Source organism: Arvicola amphibius, chromosome 3 (assembly GCF_903992535.2).
Source record: "Arvicola amphibius chromosome 3, mArvAmp1.2, whole genome shotgun sequence".
Lineage (NCBI taxonomy): Eukaryota > Metazoa > Chordata > Mammalia > Rodentia > Cricetidae > Arvicola > Arvicola amphibius.
Genome location: NC_052049.1, coordinates 171,942,686 through 171,962,628, shown reverse-complemented (window position 1 = coordinate 171,962,628; position 19,943 = coordinate 171,942,686). Strand labels below are relative to the sequence as shown.

The 19,943-nt window shown below is 47.0% G+C and overlaps 1 protein-coding gene across 1 annotated transcript in view; it reads left to right on the top strand.

Moving 5' to 3' along the window:
- Col6a6 (collagen type VI alpha 6 chain) overlaps nt 1-19,943 on the top strand; it is a 142,031-nt gene that overhangs the window by 114,135 nt on the left and 7,953 nt on the right. The window contains exons 29-36 of the mRNA XM_038321283.1: nt 265-327; nt 1,503-1,538; nt 1,651-1,687; nt 4,387-4,398; nt 7,219-7,712; nt 10,928-11,024; nt 14,117-14,788; nt 17,545-17,638. Of these exons, the coding sequence (XP_038177211.1) occupies nt 265-327; nt 1,503-1,538; nt 1,651-1,687; nt 4,387-4,398; nt 7,219-7,712; nt 10,928-11,024; nt 14,117-14,788; nt 17,545-17,638 (1,505 nt within the window). The remainder of the gene's footprint in view (nt 1-264; nt 328-1,502; nt 1,539-1,650; nt 1,688-4,386; nt 4,399-7,218; nt 7,713-10,927; nt 11,025-14,116; nt 14,789-17,544; nt 17,639-19,943) is intronic.

The following is a 19,943-nucleotide window of genomic DNA, read 5'->3' as shown; positions in this document are numbered from 1 at the left end:
AGACTTTAAAAAGACATCTTAATTCCAATAGAACAAGAAAAGTAACAATGGATTAATAAACTGTGTCTGAAGAGCAAGCTGTTGCTGGGGGGGTCCCCCTTTTGTGTATTTTAGAAATCTGTCCATTTTCTAAGATGAAAATGGATGGATATTTTTGCTTTAAGAGTTCTACTTTTAAAATAGTGTCAGGATTTTAAGTTTGCTTTTAAACTGTTCACATGTTGTCTAGAACATGATTGTAAAGTGAATCCATTCTGCTTCGAGGTTCCTGCTGGGCAGCCAGGAGAGCCGGGATCCCCTGGGGAGCCAGGACCCCCTGGACGGAAGGTGAGTGGGACTACTTCCTGTGAGCTCTTTGTGCCTTAGCAGTCAGAGCATGGGCACACCCCCTCCAGGTGCACACAGCTTCTTCCTCCGCTTTTGGGCCACAATTTCCACTATTCTGTACAAGGGAGAAAATGGGGTCAATTAAGTATATCTCTTGGGAGGGAGGAAATGAAGGGAGAGTGTGAAAAATCAGTCCAAAATGGGGTTTCTCCTTTAAAGCATTTTCTTTTGCGTCTATAGATTTATTTAGTAGGGAGGTGGGGCACATGTCACGGCACACTTGTGGAGGTCAGAGAACAACTTTGGGAGTCGGCTCTCTCCTTGTACCGTGTGGGTCGTGGTGACTGAACTCAAGTCATGGGGCATGGCTGCAAGTGCCTTTACCCACACCTGAGATTTCGTATTCTTCTCAGTGAGCTGGGTTACGGTCCAGCCACTGCCTCCCTCCTATATGAGCAAGTGGTGAATGAATAAAGTGAGGGGGAGGGGGTGTGAAAGGACTAGCGGCGCACGTGATTAAAGCCGCGGTCCTTCCTGGGGAGCACAACTGGGAGTCTGGGTGGGGCACCCTGAATCTCCCTTTGATGTTTCTGTTTGAGAGATGTCAGACTCTTCCCGTCCCAGGAGGGGTTGAAATAAGAAGCCAGCTTTGCTCATCCCACCCTCCGCCCAGACATTCCTATGTCTCTATTCATTTGGGGGAAGAAGCTGAGATTAGCTCTTCAGGTGTTTGAGCTAGCCCCTTTGTGCCTCAGCCGTGGATAGGAATGATCTCGGCTCTGCTTTGACCACTGCTTACAGTGGAGATCCAATATCGGGTAGAAGACTCCAAGACTTGGGCACAGGAGAGGCAGCTGGGAGCAGGTGGCTCCATCTTTCCGAGTTGTAAGCTGGAACACCTGCTCCAAGGCTCTGTGGGCCACCGTCAGGTGGGCAGCTCTGTCAGGTTCTGGGCATCTCTGCCAGGATTTGGGGAACTTAACCTTGGAGGTGTGTGTGCACTCAGTGTTTTCTTCACAGGGCAGTGAGTGCCCTGCCTGTGTTCTCTGCTCCCTTTAACTCCACAGGAGGAAACCTTTTCCTAAGGGCTCTTTGGGGGCAGCGTTGGTGCATGGCCTGGCTACTGAGGCGTAAGGCTGCAGCCCTAAAACAAGTTTGCTTGTTTCTTTTCCTAGGGAATAAAAGGGGCCCGAGGAGTGGCTTCATTTTCCGTAAGTATCTCCTATTCCAATACGGTAACCTGAGCACGCCTTTGGCTTCATGTATACACTTCGTAACCCAGGGACATGGTTTAATTCTCCGTATTTTCTCTTTGAACTACAGATGTGTGACCTCATTCAGTACGTGCGGGACCACAGTCGTAAGTACCCTGCTTAAAATGAGCCCCCCACCCCACTCCCATTCTCACAGTTTTCTTAGAAGTTAGGAACTGGGTTCTCAGAACAGATGCGGTTGATCAGCCAGTCTTTTCTCACGAGATGGCTTGAGTAAATTTTGAGTCCACAGGGAGGGGGTGGAACCTATTGTACTAACCCCCTCCCTGGCTGCCAGCCTGTGTGTTGGAACCTGTCCCCAGTGCTGTGTAGTTATGTACACCGGGGGCTTTAAACCCGCAGAAGATGGAGGTCAGAACTTTCCCAATGATCAAACAAGTCAGGGAAAAGAAGAGTCATATCGAGCTGAGTTTAAGATGACTGTTAATGTCAGATAGTAATTGATGAGACTGGGGTCGGCAGTGTGAAGAGGCAGCTGTGACGTGTCCTGGCGTGAGGGTGGGTGGGTAGGTGGGTGGAAGCCCCACTTTTGGTTCATGCTCTATTTCTCCTTTCCTGGAAAGGTGAGCTTGACTGGAATGATTGCTCGGCTTATAAAGTTCACAATAACGCTTATTCTGCCAAGAATTTTCTCTCTCAAAAATGTAAAAGAGCAAAAAGGCATTCAGATTTGGCAAAAGCTCTTTGAATTTCAGACCCCCTGTAACAGGGTATATTCTTATTATTATAAATATCAACTAATGTTCTAATTATGTATTCACACACACCTTCATCGTGTCAGCTGCTCATTGAAATATACACAGAACTTCTTGAGTAAACACGGCAACTGAAAGGAAGAGTTAAAAGTTTCTTCAAGGCATTTTTGGGAGAAAAACCAGATAAATCAGAGCGCATTTCTATAGAAAGCATTATCCAAGACACACAGATTTTAAAAAGCAAACATTTGTTTTGTATGTTCGTGTGTGTGTATGTGTGTGTGTGTGTGTGTGTATGTGTGTAGCACATGCATGCAGTGCCCATGGAAGCCAGAAGAGGGCATCAGATCCCCTAGACTGGAGTTACAGATGGCGTTACAGACTGGAGTTACAAACCAGGTCCTCTGCTAGAGCAGCAAGTGCTCTTAACCACTGAGCCATCTCCCCAGGCCCAGAGCCACAGAACTTCAATGGTTCTAGAAGCCATTCAGTCAAGCTGCTCAGGACTCTGCCTTTCTGTGGCAGAAAGGAATGCTGGTGGGAATCAAAGCCTGTAGCTGAGTCCATAAAGATAGGCCATTCTGAGGTTGAATTAGCACAGTAGGTTTTTTTCCTAGCACGGGAACCAAGCAGACAGTAGTCATGAGTGGCAGAGCCAAGAGTGGGGCCTGATCTTTCAAAGTGTGAGAATTCCATCTAGCACATCTGCTCCAAAATTACATCTGGCACACAAAATTACTTCAGGAGTATGACTTAGAACATAAAAGCACATGGCCATGTGAGCAGAGTCAGGGCTCCTCCCAGTGAGTGGCCCGAAGCAGCATTGCCCCATAGAACAACCTGACATGGTGGGGGTGCCCCCTGCACCATTCAGCAGCCCACCTAGCTGCCAGTCACAAGTGGCTTTGGACACCAAAATATGACGAATGCCACCTAGAAGCTAAAGTTTTCATTTGATTTTTTGAAATTTAAACAACTATGCATGACTTGTGACCAGTCACTGCAGGTCCAGCCAATATTTATTTCTTTCAGAGTATTTGTATCACTTTTAATTGCATGATACAAAACATGTCCCTATACAGGGTGACCCTCCCAGACCCCCAAACATTATGAGTCCTGACACAATGTCACAAGTGGAAAAGTTCACACCTGCCCTCGTGTGACAAGCTGCAGTCAAAACATAGGTACCCTAAATACAGTGTATAAGCTCATCTTCGCCTTACACAACGTCAGTGTTTATGAAACAGAAGGACTTTTGTCTTGAGACTTGAGTCTGCCTCCAAGAGATCTTACTGTGTTTATGTATAGATATCCAAAACTGAAAAAAATCTGAAATCAGTAACACTAGTGATCCTAACCTTTCAGATAAGAGAAACTCAACTCATGCAGACATATACTATGTGTGCATAGAGACATCAAATTTATATGTACACACATAATTGCATGACATGCATATATGTGTATATATTTGATCTCAGGATGTAGGTCATTGGTGGAGCACTTGTCTAGCTTGGGTAAGAGCCTGGCTCAATCCCAGCACTGCGGAAGACACAGTGGTAGAGTCCTTAGCTGGTCATGAGAAAGTGAGAAAAGTCCTAAGCTTGATCCCCATTACTCCTATGCCTCCTTAAAAAAAAAATAAGAAGTCCCAACAAAAGAAACATACATGTATGTATGTATTAGTGTATTGACTACATGCATGCATATATGCACATATATAGTTGACATCTACATATTTTTACATGAGAAATTATAAAGAGAGGTTGGATCCCTCTAACTTCCCAAGTTGAGTTCAGCTCCGCGACAATCATGTTCTCACAGACCTGGTTTCCACCTCCGGCATCTGGCTGCAGGTGCTGATTTATGGCTGTACGTTGTCTACTTCCCCTATCTCCTCCCCTCTGGAGGGGATCCTGCTGTACCAGGATGCAGGCCAGGCACAGTCTGCATCTTCTCCAGACTGTCTGCGGCCTTGAGTTTTGCATTCTGTATACAAGCAAACAGGACTTCACTGCTCTGGTTTCCCTGTGCACTCTAGAACCCTGTTGTCCACCGAGGAATAACCCCTCCCTTTTGTTCTTCCTCCCCAGCCGGCGGACGTGGTGAGTGATCGTCATTTACCTTACCGCATGCTCTGCTCAAGCTCTAAGGTGCCCCCCCGTCTGGAAGGATGAGGTCAAGCATGGTGCTGCCTGCCAGTTGTAGAACTTGAACCCAGGCTTCCTTTACTCAGACTCACAGCAGACCCTTGCCTCTGTGACTCCTCAGCTGTGCTGAACTTGCCCGCTGTCTCCTAGCCAGCTGGGAGGCCTTTCATTGTCAAGAACGGTCTAATGGCATACATCACCATTCGCCTTACTATCTGAATTTTTAAAAATTATTTTTCCTCCCTCCTCCCCTCTCTCTTGTCTCATCTTCTCTCTCCCATCCTCTCTTCATCTCCCTTCCCACTCTACCTCTCCCTTTCTCTCCCCCCTCTCTGTCATGTAGTCTCTGTAGTTCAGTGATTAAGAGGCAGAGGGCAGAAGGAAAACAGGATCAGATAACAAGTGAGCTAGATGTGCGGTGGAGATAATGCCGAGATTTCCGTAGCTCGTGCTTAATGTTAACTGCCAACCTGGCTCAGTATCTTTTAGTCTCATTTTAATGCCAAGGCTTATTGCATAATATATTTGTACAAACCCATTATCAGCCTGATATAAATACACAAATATATACATACACATAAATATATGTATACATACGTGTATATATATATATATATATATATATATATATATATATCCCCTTATATAAATTCACCAGCCTTTACCCTCTGCCGATTCATTCCTTCAACACGAATTTATTGAAAGCCTCCTGTAATCTAGTCTCCTGTTTTCTGCTGGGGACAGAGTTGACAGCAAACAAGATTCCCAACCTCACACATTTCCATTCTCAAGGGGAGTCCAGATAGAAAACAAATAAAGGAATTCAGAATCTGAGATAAAGCACAGGCTTCACTGCAACCAAATATGTCGGGGGGGGATGGGTATGTTTTGGACCAGTGTTCCTCTCTGAAGCAGTGAAGTTGAAGTCAGGACTAAAGGAGCCACAGTTTTCTAATTGCAGGGCAGGGGAATTCAAATACCAACACCTTAGAACAGGGCAGACCTAGACATCCCCCAGGAAGCAGCAGAGCCCGCTAACCTGTGGCTCAGTGAGGGGGAGGACCAGCACTTTAAAAGAATGGAGGCAGAGCCTAGAGGCTACAGCAGGCTGGTTGTTGCCGTCTAATATATGGGATGAATTAAAAGTCAGCTCTGAAGGAAAATCAGTTTGCAGAAATTAGATGGACTTGAGATGCATGATGTTAAATGAGGTCACATAATCTCAGAAAATCACATTCTCCCTCATAGCCTGTCATATATGTATATAAACAAAGGTACATGGGGCTACTGTATGACATGCAGAAAGGAGAAGAAGAAAAGGCAAATATTAGGCGGTAAGAAGGACCGAATGCAGGTAAAGACACGGTTATGGGAGAGGATATAAAGCTAGTTGCTTTAGTTTGAACTGTGCTGTGGATTTTTTTAGGTTCTCTTGTGCACAAATGGATAGAAATAGAATTGACGGTGAAAGTGTAAAATCCAACGTGAAGCCCACGGCTTCGGAGCAGCTAGTCTAACGTATAGAAGCTCACTGGGATTAGAGACTTCGGGTCTGGCTAATCTGCTTATTATAAGGAAGTTTCAAATAAAAAGTTTTAATTATTAACAGGGTCAGAGGATGAGTTGGTAGGGTAGTGGATATGTAGGCAGAGATGTCACCTGATTTGTGATGGCAGAAGCCTTCAGAGTGTGCTCTCCAGAGTCCTTGGGGCTTCTGGAAACAGTATGTTGGCTTCGAGGCTAGACTTTGAATTAGCCCGTAAGTTATTTATTTATTTATTTATTTTCGCCTAGAAAAAGAAAAGTTTTTCTGTGCTTTCAGACAGTGCTGTTAACCTTTACTTCCCTGTACCTCTAAATTATCCTGGCATCATTGCTGGGTTTGTACCCTGTACAAAACAACCCAAACACAAAGCTAGAAGCACCAAATCCACGCTTAGTTAGCATTCACCTTTTAATTGTAAAATTAACATTACTTTCATTTTGAAAAAACATGCTCATCCCAGTAATTAGATTCAGAGGCTAATAAATTTTGTCCCATCTCCCCCGAGATGGATTAGCTTGGCTTTCAACATGTGCTATAACTGGTCATGGGATCATTCCTTTTGTCTGTGAAGCTCTGGAGTTCAGGATGACCTTGAACTTCTGATCCTCCTGGCTCTACCACCCAAGTGTGGGATTACAGGCATAAGCTACTGTATCTGTGTGATATGGTGCTGGGCCTCAAGTGGGCTTTGTACCTGTCAGGTGACACCATACCGACTAAGCTACACCCTAGACCCTTATCCGCCAGGGTTTTTAAAAATTATATAAGGAGTTTCCATAGTTATTCCTTTAAAATTCTTTTTACCTTGTTTTTATTTTCCTCATTAAGTGAAAACGGTTTGTGTTTTCCCGTGATTAAAGTGCAGACACAAAAGTCTGCGCCTCTGAGCCAGCTCCTGGAAGGTAAAGGATATTGCCAAAAAGGCTCTACTGTTTAAAAGGAACTGGAAATGAACTTACAGATTTTATCCCTAATCGTGCTGACTTTAGACTGTTTTCTTTCATGTTCATCTCAGGAGAGCAGAGCCAGCGTTTAGAACAGCGATTTTAATGATTCAGGATGTAAACATTTAATATTTTATATGTTTTAATATTTGGGTTATTTATTTAATGTTTAAATATTTGAATAGTTAGCATTTAAACGATTTTGTTTTCCATGTATTGCTTTTAGGCAAGCGTTCTACATGATAAGAGGCATTTTGTGTGTGTGTGTATGTGTGTATCTTTCAGAGAAACTTGAGTGCCCTGTGCATCCGACTGAGTTGGTGTTTGTCCTGGACCAGTCCCGGGATGTCACGGAGCAGGACTTTGAACGGATGAAGGGGATGGTGGTTTCCCTAGTTAGGGATGTCAAGGTCAGGGAGACCAGCTGCCCTGTGGGTGCACGTGTTGCCATCCTCTCCTATAACTCCCACGCCAGGCACGTCATCCGCTTCTCAGACACCTACAGGAAGGACCAACTGCTCAGGGAAATTGAAGCTCTTCCTTACGAGAGATCCTCTGACAGCAGGGATATTGGCAAAGCCATGAGGTTCATCTCTAGGAATGTCTTCAAGCGAACCCTGCCAGGGGCTCACGTGAGGAAAATCGCCACGTTTTTCAGCAGTGGTCAGTCGGCTGATGCCCAGGCCATCACCACGGCTGCCATGGAGTTCAGTGCCCTGGACATTGTGCCGGTGGTGATTGCGTTCAGCAACGTGCCCTCCATCAAGCGTGCCTTTTCGGTAAGCATTGCATAAAACACTGTTCATGTAATTCACCAATATTCAGAAACCTCCTAAGGAAGTGTATAGCTACATGGTCTTGCCTTCAGAACAAGGTCTACTTTCTTAGAGAAGCCAGGTCTACCTACCCAGGGGTGGCACCACTCCCTGTGGGATGGACCCTTCCACATCAGCCATTAATCAAGACAATACCTCACAGACTCGCTGACAGGCCAATCTTATGTGGCATTTTTTTCAAATGTGGTTTGTACTTCTCAGATAACTCTAGCTTGTGTCAAGTTGACATAAAACTAGCTGGAATGCCGGCTCTCCCCACTCTCCCCAGCCCTCTCTGTGCATTCTAAACTAACTAGCACACAGCTCCCCCCAGCCCTCTCTATGCATTCTAAACTAGCTAGCACACGGGCTCCCCCCAGCCCTCTCTATGCATTCTAAACTAGCTAGCACACGGCTCCCCCCAACCCTCTGTGCATTCTAAACTAGCTAGCACACTGCCCCCCCCCCAACCCTCTCTGTGCATTCTAAACTAGCTAGCACACGGCTCCGCCACCCTCTCTGTGCATTCTAAAGAATGAAAACTCCTTCATTTCTTTCTCCTGTGCCATCTTACGGGGTTCTGTGGCGCCTATGAAGGAAAAGCAGTCCAGAACCATCCAGAGAGTGCCTGCACTGTCATCCGCAGGCAGTCAGCTGTGCTCTCAGCCGTGCTGTTGAGGCATTGCGCTTCCCAGGAAAATAAGCAATAAGAGAAAACAAACAGCCGGGCGGTGGTGGCGCACGCCTTTAATCCCAGCACTTGGGAGGCAGAGGCAGGCGGATCTCTGTGAGTTCGAGGCCAGCCTGGTCTACAAGAGCTAGTTCCAGGACAGGCTCTAAAGAAGCTGCAGAGAAACCCTGTCTTGAAAAACCAAAAAAAAAAAAAAAAAAAAAAAAAAAAAAAAAAAAAAAAAAAAAAAAAAAAAAGAGAAAACAAACACAGAAACTTTCATTTGAAACCCCCAGCTCACGCTCAGTTTAGGGAAGTTTTCTGCCACTGCAGTTACTGCCATGGTAAGCAGTGGGATCAACGGTTCCAAAACCACATCTTCCAGACTTTGTGAAGAGTCTTGCTGGGGTGTTGGGAGCCTGCAGGTTACCAGTGGGCCCTCCCTAATAGAACAATTGATCAGAATCTTTGAGGACAACCTGCTTTTAGCTTTATATCATGGCGCAGATACGTGACTAAATGTGAGCATCCATTGCTAAGCAGGGCCATGGGCAGAAATGTGCAAGTTGTTACATTGTAGACACACAGAACACAAAGCTAGTTAGCGGATGGCGGAGTTCCCTGGACAATACCTGAGAAATGTCGCTCTCAATTAAGATCCACAGCTAGAACTCTAAGTGGCTGGAGCGTGGAAGCTGGTTCTTGTTGAGAAAGAGCAGACCTGGCGCTGAAGCCTTCGGGTCCCTACTCCTACCCTGGGCTCACTTTTGTCTGTAAAGCGATAAGGCTGGCTACATGGCTTCTAAATTTTCTTCTGGCTTATTCTGAAATAATTCTGAATATTCTGAATTCTGAATGTTCGTCCTTGCAGCCCCACTCCTACCCCAGATGGCTGCCCCTACTCCCTGAGCTGACACGACATGGCCTGGTGTCTAGTCATTGTGTACTGACAGCTCTCCCCTGAGAATCCATTTGCACAGCCCGCAAGCAAGCGAGGCTGACTTTACTGAAGATAGCACGAGGAAGCAGAGTATTGCATTCCTCTACACGGAAGTCCCCGTTCACAGCATGACAGCTCCTGTCCCCTTCGCTGTCCAAGCTCCATGCTCACCCCCGCATGACACACCATGCTTGCTTTTGTTGTTTTCTGTTTCTTTGTCTTTCTCTGGTACACTCTGAGCCTTTCTCCATGGATTCGTGTCTAACAGTGTAGCCCAAGTCTCCAGTTCTCACAAGATCTCAGTCTTCTACTCCATCTCAGGAAGAATATCAAGGCAAAGCCTTGGGCAGCCAGAGAGGCCTCTGGTGCGCACAGGTTCCTCCATCTATGGTGCGCAGGACAGAAAATGGGCAGAAACCGCTAAGCCTTGGGAAGAGCCCCTTCTTCTTCCTCTCTTCTCCTTCCTCCCCTTCCTCAGCCCACCACATGGAATACGCCCCCAGCTCCCAGGTCTCCGCAGACTCTTGCCTCTAGACAGCCCAGCAGCCCCCAGGACTCCAGTTCTCAGCTCCTGAAAGAACAGTTCAGTCTTGTTCCGATGTCCTGCTCTGGTCCAGTTGGCTCTGCTCAGAGAAATGGTGTAACCCTGAGTGACCAGGACCTCCATGGTCGCACCTCCATGGATTAAGTGTGGGAATGAGACTTGCCAAAGAGAGAGGAGAGCTATTAAGAGGGCCACTATAATTTTCCTTCATCTACTAATCATCTCACAGTTGACAGGCAAGTCCACGATCCCTGGTCGGTTGGCGCATCCTTATCTATGCTCTCTGAGCTGGCCCTGGCCCAGCCTTCAGTCGCTCATCGCTGCTCAGGTGGAGCAAAGGTGTGGCTCTCTTGAGACACTGTAGCTGTCTCAAAAGCACCAACGGTGTGGTTTAGGGCCACTCGTGCTGGAGCACTAGTCAAGACTGCACCCTCGTGCTCCCTAGCTGGGCTGCTAACGGTACTCCTGCCGCGAAAGGGACTGAGATGGTTCCGGGAGGAGACCCACCTGGGCCTGGGTCTGAGCATCTCTGTTTCAGTGCCTAGTTCACCAGAAAGGGAAAACAATGGCATGGCTAATTTTGGTTGTCAATTTGAGGGCATCGTAAAGAGCAGCCCTCAGGTTCCTGGTTCTCTGGGACTTGGGGTGAGGCCAGGGGAGGCGGGGTGGGGATGGGAGTTTCATTGTTTTCCATTTTGATCAGCTGATCATTTCTCTGAGCTTCAGTCCCCCTAGATGAAGAATGAAGATGGGGCTATGCCCTGGCTAGCTGGGTGATGAATATGAAATGTTTTGTGCTCCCTGCTGAGCCACAAGGCACCCACTGTGTGCCAGTAACTGCTTTGTAATGGTGAGCTCTCCTGTTTGGCAGCTAAAGGGGAGAGTCGAAGTTAAAACCAGCTGGGCCACCTCCCAGCAGCCTTGTGGGGTTGCCCTCCCCTGACCTCAGCTCTTGAGCAGCGCTGGAAGGTTCCTACAAGCCCAACCCGCTCAGCAATTCTTTCCCTTGCTTCTGCTTCTTCTAGATTGATGACACGGGCACATTCCAAGTCGTCGTGGTTCCCTCTGGGACTGACGCAGCGCCAGCGCTAGAGCAGCTCCAGCGGTGTACTTTCTGCTATGGTGAGACCCACGGGGACGAGCGAATTTGATCAGGCCTGCTGAGTGTTGAGTCACCCTTGGCAGAAGCAGCTGGAGCTCGGCCATAGGGAGATGCAGGGTCCGGGGCAGGCCTCGCCGGGGCTTGGGGTGTACACGGCATCTTCCACAGATGCAACCTCTCAGTTCAGCCCGCAGGGCCCCCACAATGGATCCCAGGAGGAGGGTTACTCTCCTGCCCCCTCTACTTGAGCACAGCTTCCAGGAAACAGCAATAATTTAAAACAATAGCAACAACAAAACATTAGTCTGTCCCCTTGCCAAGTTTTTTGTGCTATTGAGTATTTTATATGTGTTTTCTTTTTTTTTAATATTTATTTATTTATTATGTATACAATATTCTGTCTGTGTGTATGTCTGCAGGCCAGAAGAGGGCACCAGACCTCATTACAGATGGTTGTGAGCCACCATGTGGTTGCCAGGAATTGAACTCAGGACCTTTGGAAGAGCAGGCAATTCTCTTAACCACTGAGCCATCTCTCCAGCCCCTTTTTACATGTGTTTTCTAAATCTCAAGTGTTCACAGCTCCCAAGAAAGGGCTTTAGGGCAACCTGGCAGTTTCCTTTCTGGGTGGTAATTTGGTTTTCAGTGTGGTTTTCAGTGCTGTAGGCTTGGAAGACAAAGTCCTACATCCTCACCCAGGAGTTTTCATAGACTCCCCGAGTTAGGCATCTGAAAGGCGTGGAGTACCGGCTGTGGTGTTTTATCTGGCCTGTCGGTCTAGCTGGAAACAGTCTCCCCCATCCTCCATTTGATGCTCTCCATCACCATGTGGAAACCATGGAGTTCCGGTGGCCGTGACAGCAGCCGTCCCCATGGTCCTGCTATAGGCTGGGCACTGTTCTAAGGATGCTGCATGATGCCAGCTACGATGGCGGCAGTTGAGACTTAAGCTATTGGGTGTCTTATGTTCCAGGCATGGTTTTAATTGGTTCACATAAATTGCATCTCTCTAGGCTTGCAACCACACTGAAATGCTTTAACTATGATTAGTGCCACTGTACAGGTGGGAGAAATCAAACGGAGAGACGCGATATTTTTCTCAGGGCCACACACGCAGATCAAGTCCAGGAAAGCCGGCCCTGAAGGACCTTTCATTTTCGCAAACAGCAAGCCTCACTCTCTTCCCTGAAACTCTCTGTTTGGACCTGGAGAGGATGTCTGAAGCCTTCTCCGTGTGTGTCAGTGGGATGCTGGGGTTTGCTGTGTAGATGGACTTACACGGAGAGTGGGATTCTGCGACCAGGGGGACAGTGTCCAGGTTCCTTCTCTGTCTCCCTCTGCAGCCCCAGAATCAAGCTCTCTGCTCACATAGCCAGTTCTGTGGATTGCACTGGGATTTTTGGGTCCTGCCACCCAACCCCACCCCAAACCAGTGAAGCACTAAGATTTGTCTGCTCTATCCATTCTTCATTGCACCCCTGAACAAGTCAGTTCCAGCCATGTGCTGATGTGCCGCACAGTCAGTAACTGCACACGTGTGACTGGGGAGAGGTTTCTGGCTCTATGCCTTGGCTTAAACCCTTGTTTTGTCTCCTACGCATATAATGGAAGATATTTGGGCATCATTTCCTACAATTAAAAACCCCACAAAGCAGAGAAAATGGACAACCTGCTGTCCCTGATTTTAGAAAGTGCTCTGCACACAGGTGACTATTCTGTCATCTGACCATTATGCAGGGTCATAAAATTTCACTAAACTTCAGGAAGGGACATAGGCAGAGCTAACTTTATTGAGTCCATGAGCAAGCATGAAATTAGGACGATTGCTACACCCACAGAATCTGCCTGCCAGTCACTAAGTTTTCCACTTCATAGCTGATGCCTGTGGTCCATGCTGGTATCTAAGTTCCATCTGCACGCTTGTTATCCCATTTGTCCATTGCCCCTGTGGATTTTAAAGAAGGTGTTCCCCCCTCAGGCATTACATTTACTGTCAGCCATGCAAGGGTGTCTGGGTCAGCCTGATCCCAGTCAGGTACAGCTACCTCCTCAGTTGTGCGGAGGAACTGTGCTCAAATGTGGCTTGGCCAAGGTGATGCCATGTTTGTTATGTGACAAGAACCTAGGCATCCCAGCTCCCGGGCAAAGGGGCCATCCTGCTACCTCATGTGTCCTGCTTCAGTCAGTTCTGTTAAAATAAGTGGCTTCTGAAACCATCTAACAATAAAACACTGACTCATGCGGCCTACATGGTAGCTCAGCAGGTAAAGGTGCTTGTCCCCAATCGTGACAGCTTGTGTTCAATCCCCAGGACCCAGGCGGAAGGAGGGGGTGACCCCTGAAGGTCATCCTCTGCCTCCACACACACACTGTCCTAGAATACCCACATGTATACACAATTAAGTAAACGTTGACAAGAAACTGCCATGGACTCCATATATGGAAACTTCTAGAAATATGGTGCATCCTTCGTAATGACTTCCTCTCCTGCTTCAGTTGGTTCTATGAAAATAGATTAAGTGACTTCTAGAATTCTCCCACTTCCCATTTATCATATTCCTCTGAGCATTCTTTGTGGTCACATTCAATAAAATCGACTCTCCACTTTTCTCTTGCTATGCATACATAATGAGAGAGGCGTATGTATAAAAACGACTGCACTTTACAGAAGAACTTTTTTAGAAGGGGCATGAAGTCGTGAACTCTTACTCAAATTGAAATAAGAGATCCATTGCCTTTTAAAGCTTAATTTTCAAAGCAGAGGAGTTTTTCACAGCTAGTGTAGTGATTAAGGCCCTTGGCTTAGCCTGCATACTGTCAACAGCTAAGGACTGTGTTCTTACAGTATGTTCTAGAATGTAGGAGATGAATAGCTCACGTAAAACTTTATAGACGAAATACAACTTAAAAACAATAGGTGGCATGGAACAGAGTCAGGGGCTCATGGGTTGGAATCAGATCTGGACCTTTTGGTGGTAAACACTTTTGATGTTAAAGACAATTATTTTATGAGATAAGACTATGTAGTTCCTAGATGCTCAAATAGCCAGGGTGGAATCTTTCCACTTTTTGTCCATAACTGTTTAGTAACTCTAAACGACTTGGTTTGCAGACCCATGCAAGCCGGATGCTGCTTGTGACCAAGCCAAACCACCCCCGGCACAGTCCTACCTGGATGCTGCCTTCCTGCTGGATGGCTCCCGGCACGTGGGGAGTGCAGAATTTGAAGACATCAGAGACTTCCTGGAGGCACTGCTTGATCACTTTGAGGTCACTCCCGAGCCAGAGACTTCTGTCACTGGAGACAGGGTGGCCCTACTGAGCCATGCTCCCCCCAACTTCCTACCCCACAGCCAGAGGAGTCCAGTTAGAAGTGAGTTCAACCTAACCACCTACAGCAGCAAGCGCCTCATGAAGAGGCATGTGGAGCAAGCAGTGCAGCCGCTGAACGGAGACACTTTCCTTGGCCACGCCCTCAAGTGGGCTCTGGACAATGTCTTTTTAAACACACCCAACCTGAGGAGAAACAAAGTCATATTTGTGATATCGGCTGGGGAAACCAGCCACCTGGACGGGGACACCTTAAAGAAAGAGTCCCTACGAGCCAAATGCCAGGGCTATGCCCTCTTTGTGCTTTCCTTGGGCCCTGACTGGAATGACAAGGAACTGGAGGACCTGGCCAGCCACCCTGTGGACCAGCACTTGATTCAGCTTGGCCGGATTCATAAACCTGACCATGGATATGGTGTGAAGTTTGTGAAGTCCTTTATAAACTCTGTCAGGCGTAAGTCATTCGTACAAAACTCTTCCTGTACATTAGTGCCTGCTTGGTATCCTCCGAAAGAGTAACGACCTGGCATGTGCCCTTGGTTTGACACCTCTGGTTTGTCTTCAAGGGCACTGCAGGGTCAGAGTGGGAAATGTATGATAATGGAAGCCGGGAGGGACGCCACTGGTTTCCAAGCATTTAATTTTCTGGCTCATCTTTTTTATGCCGCTGGTTCCTATGGAGAAGCAATCATAACAAGCAGCTGTCCACACATCTGTCTGCATGGAGAGGTGGAGTCTGGGGATGTGAAGTCACAGCCTGGACTCTGGCTCCAGAGCAGAACCCTTGTCATGTGACACTAGCATGCTGCCCTTCGTGAGAGGTTTCTACAGTTAACACAAAGAAGCCAAAGAAAAAAATGAAACAATTCTTGGCTTCGCTTTGACAAGTTCCAAAGTCAGAGCTGGGAGTGTGAGGAGATGCTATTTTGTCGGTTAGAACGAAGGGCATGGCTTTGCACAACTGTCTCCCAGCTTCGTGGTCTCTTAGGATCCAGTGGTGAGAACCAGTGGCTCCCATAAGGAAACAAACGTGGGCATCCTGAATAATGCGCAATCCATTTTGGATACAGCGGGATGGCTAAGGAGGAGCCATGGCCAGACACAAGACTGAAGGTGGAAAAGCAGTGGGCTGATGTCTGTGTTTTTGTTCCCAGGAGTCCAGATAGAGAAAAGGGAAACACAGGCTGAAGAATGATTGAGTCCCTGCCTGCTAGGTCCCAAACTTGTTGTTGTATTAAACCGTGAAGTGGGTGAGTGCAGGTCGAGAGAGACTATTGACGAGGCTGATGTCACATCCTGTCTGGCGTGAATCCAGGATGAGCATGAACTAACAGTCAGAGCTGGTTAGGGATGCGGGGTTCAGGCTCCACCCAGACGTTCTGAACCAGAATGTGCATCTTATCCGAGCTCCTAGGAAATTCACATATTTGAGATGGTTTCAGAGACACAGGTATGGGGAGAGTGAGACCCCAGAGTGAAGTTTATTTTGAAATGTTCTGGAACAGAAACTCCCCAAATGAGCTAAGGGCAAGGTGTCACCCTGAAGGGAGCCTTTCACAAGGGATGAGCAAAAGACCACTTGGTAAAAAGAAGTATGTTTGATGGCCCATGAGATTGGAAGACTTGACCTGGGAGCTCCTTCCTGGGACCCCTTAAACCTTCCTGATGTTTCATGCTAATGCACCCAATCACATGACCAGATGAGGCAGCACCTCCCCCTCAGGGAAAGGGCAGGTAGCTCTCTTGGGAACTACGGAAAGCACTCTCAAACTCTGGCTACAATGTAGCTACCTACTCTATTTCCAGAGCTTTCTAGACATCTAGAAGGCACCATCTCTAAAAGACAGCTGCAGAGCTGCAGGAAGCCACTTCTGCCACGGCCCCGTGGTCACACTCGTTCAGCACGATTGAATTACTGGCCACCTACTTTGAGCCACTATTCAGGTGTCAGGCTTAAGGAATAGCCTTGTCTGCTTCCCTTCTGAAGTTATGGAAGCCTTCGAAGTGTTTGTGATTCTTTTGGCACACTGCCAGAAAGCAGACAGCAAAGCAGGGGCCACATCAGGGCCGCACATTTCCTTAGGGAAGCAGCTCAACAGCTCTCTACTTCGAGTTCACAGGAAACATGAAAACCCAAAGCCAGACCTGGTGGGCGCAGTGCACACACGTAATTCTTGTTCTTGAGAGGTAGAGGCAGGAGGATTGTTGTAAGCCCAAGGCCAGGCCAAGCCACTCAGAAAGACCCTCCTCAAGGAGACACAAACAAAACAAAACAAAAAATACCCTAAAGGTCAGGTACAGCACAGTATTGGGTCATATCACCACACACTGCCCCTCCTGTAATAGCAATTTTGAAGGCAGGCTCTGTTACAGCCCAGGACATGCCTGTTAATTGGAAGACCCCTGCGTCACCAGGAAGGGGTGTGAGTGAGGAGTGGAGGGAGAGAGAGAACGTGCATGTGAGCCTGAGGACAGCCTCAGTTGTCTTCCTCAGGCACTGCCTACCATGACTTTTGAGACAGGGTTTCTCAGTGGCCTGGAACTTGTCAAGTAGGCTGGCTGGCTAGCCAGTGAGTCCTGGGGATCTATCTACCTATAAGGTTGCTTCTCCAGGGCCAGCATTGTAAGTGCTCGACACTGGGCCCGGCTTTTCCAGAAAGATTATTTGTTTAACAAATCTTTTTTTACTTCATGCCTTCAGGGCATGTATAACACATTTTAAAATGTTTTTCCTGTAAAAAATAGCTTTTGCATTTTTAAGTGGATTAAGGCATGCTTTAGTGTTATGAAAAATTAATACTCTTCCAAATGAAGTGAGGCAATGAATTAAACCCAAAGGCACTTAGTTTGTTGCTAACATAAAGGCCATAAAGGGACTACCCAGTTCCCCTTGCATTTTCATACTCCACAAAAACAAATAAAATACTCTAATTAGTTCCTATCAGAGACAAGAGCATTATTCGGACTGACTAGCTCACGCTATCTTTCATAATGGCTAAACGACTTTAGGAGTGACAGGCATCTCCATGAAAAGCTGTTTGCATTTGCCTATATATTCACTAGAGACCTCTCTCTCCAAACTTAGTTTGGGGATTTCCCTGAGACGTTTCTCACACCTGGTGACCATCTTGATGGACACTGGGAAATGAAGTGTTACTGCAGGGGACAGACGTGGTGACAGCCTTACCTGGGCCTGTTTCCTCTCTCTAGGTGGGATGAACAAGTACCCGTCTGTCAACTTCAAAGCCAAGTGCAGCAGACTCAGCCCTCCAGATGCGAAGCTGCGCCCACACCAGTTTCAAAGGTACCGTGTGCTTTGTGTGATTTCACAGGTGGATTTGTGCCCCTCCTTAGTCTTTATTTTTATCCTCCTTTTCTCCCTCCCCCTCACCCATTTTAGCCAGACAGAAATCTGTTTTACATATTATGATTTAAGGGAGCAAGGAGCAAGAGATTTTTTTTTTTTTTTTTGGTTTTTCGAGACAGAGTTTCTCTGTGGCTTTGGAGCCTGTCCTGGAGCTAGCTCTTGTAGACCAGGCTGGTCTCGAACTCACAGAGATCCATCTGCCTCTGCCTCCCGAGTGCTGGGATTAAAGGCGTGCGCCACCACCGCCCGGCACAAGAGATGTTTTTTAAATCCATCAAGTTGATCTGGAAATAACAAAATAGTATTTTTATTCTTTTAAATGACAAGTTCAATTATAGAAACATTCAGTGGGACATCCCAGTGGCAATGAGCGTGCCCAGTGGCCAGATCTTGGTTTCTAAACAGCATTGTGCATTCACAGGGATCAGGGTTTCTTGGTGCCTGAGACATGTCCAAGATCTGGTGAGGAAACTCCAATTCCAGCCTGAAACATTCCAGAGTTATTCCAGAAAGCATAAACATAGTAAGAAAAAAAAAAACAAAACAAAACTAACAGTGTCGTGTCAAAAGGTTAAGTGAGTTGGTTTGACATGATTCCCATGGGCCTAATCTTGGACAGCTGCAACTCCAGAAAGAACAAAGGCAATGAATTAGAATGCATTGAGTGGCTCAGTTAATGCATTACTGTATGCATGGCATGTGCATTATCAAGGTGTGTGTGTGTGTGTGTGTGTGTGTGTGTGTGGCGGTCAGAGGACAACTTTGGGGAGCTGTTCTCTAGTGTTCACTGTGATCCAGCAGTCTAACTCTGGGGAGCTGGATCTCTAGTGTTCCCCATGGGATCCAGCGGTCTAACTCTGGGGAGCTGGATCTCTAGTGTTCCCCGTGGGATCCAGCCATCTAACTTGAGTTATCAGGATGCACAGCAAGTACTCTCTCTGCTGAGCCATCTTGCTGGCCCCACACTGCATGCTTTAAATCTATAAATCTATACACATTCTCAAAAAGAAGGATGGAGAAAAACCTTTTCTTTATATAATACTAGATTAGAAATCTAGAATGTTGGATTAGAAAAAAGTCATCAACTTGTAATCATAATGCTAGTTACAAATTAAGTGACTGGTTATCAGGATACAACAATCATTAGTCGATGGGTGCTGGTACCGGGTGGTCCCCGGGGTGCTGGTTCCGGGTGGTCCCCGTAGTGCTGGTACTGGGTGGTCCCCGGGGTGCTGGTACTGGGTGGTCCCCATGGTCCTGGTGTTATGAACATTCTGAGGTGATGGAGTGGGACATGCAGTGCATCACCTGTGTGAAGTTCTTGCTGGAAATGTTTGGCCTGGGAGGAGGCCTAATGAGGAGGAAATCACTGGGCAACCCCAGGATGTGGAATTGTTAGGTCATAGGTCTTATGTCATGAATAAAGGGATAAGGACGAGAGTTCTGGAATGAGAGAACCAAAGAGAGGGCAGCCAACTGTGATCTGTGAACTTTAATTGAATCCTAGATCAGAGGGAGGAAAAAAAAAGCCCATATAAAAGTGATTTGGAGAACATCAGGGGAAATTTGAGTGCGGACAATACATTGAAGTGATTGAAACGTGTGGGCGTCCTGGCGTGCAGGAAACAATGTCTTTACGAGAAGCTTGCTAGAGAATCTGAAAATAACATGTATGATGGTTGCAACCTGACTTAGATGCGTCTTTGCTTGTGTGTTGTGTGTGTGTATATACATGAATATGTGTACATGTGCGTATGTGTAGAGGCCCGAGGTTGATATCAAATGTCTTCCTTGATCAGCCTGTTTCGTGTGTGTGTGTGAGTGTGTGTGTGTGTGTGTAGGCAAATTCCCTCCATGAGGTAACTTGATGATTAGTAATTCTGGCTAGCAGGTTTGCTCAGGGATTCCCTGTCTTTATCCCCTGCCACGATAGAAGTACAGGCAGACTGTTAAGCACACTTCATGGGTTGGGGAGCTGAATTCCAGTCCTCAAGCTTGTGTAGCAAGGTCTTAACTCACTGAGCCATCAGATAGATAGCAGTACTTCTGCAGTAAGCCACTGTGAGCCAATACACAATAATACACTTAGCCACTGGCCATAATCAAAGACCATCACCTGACTCACACTTAGACATACATTGTTGGCAGTGTGCCTCCCCAGAAGTGTGTGCATTCTGGTCTGTATGGTCACCAAGCATTCCCAGCCTAGGTGCTAAGAATCCCCAGAAACCCCTGCCTGGAG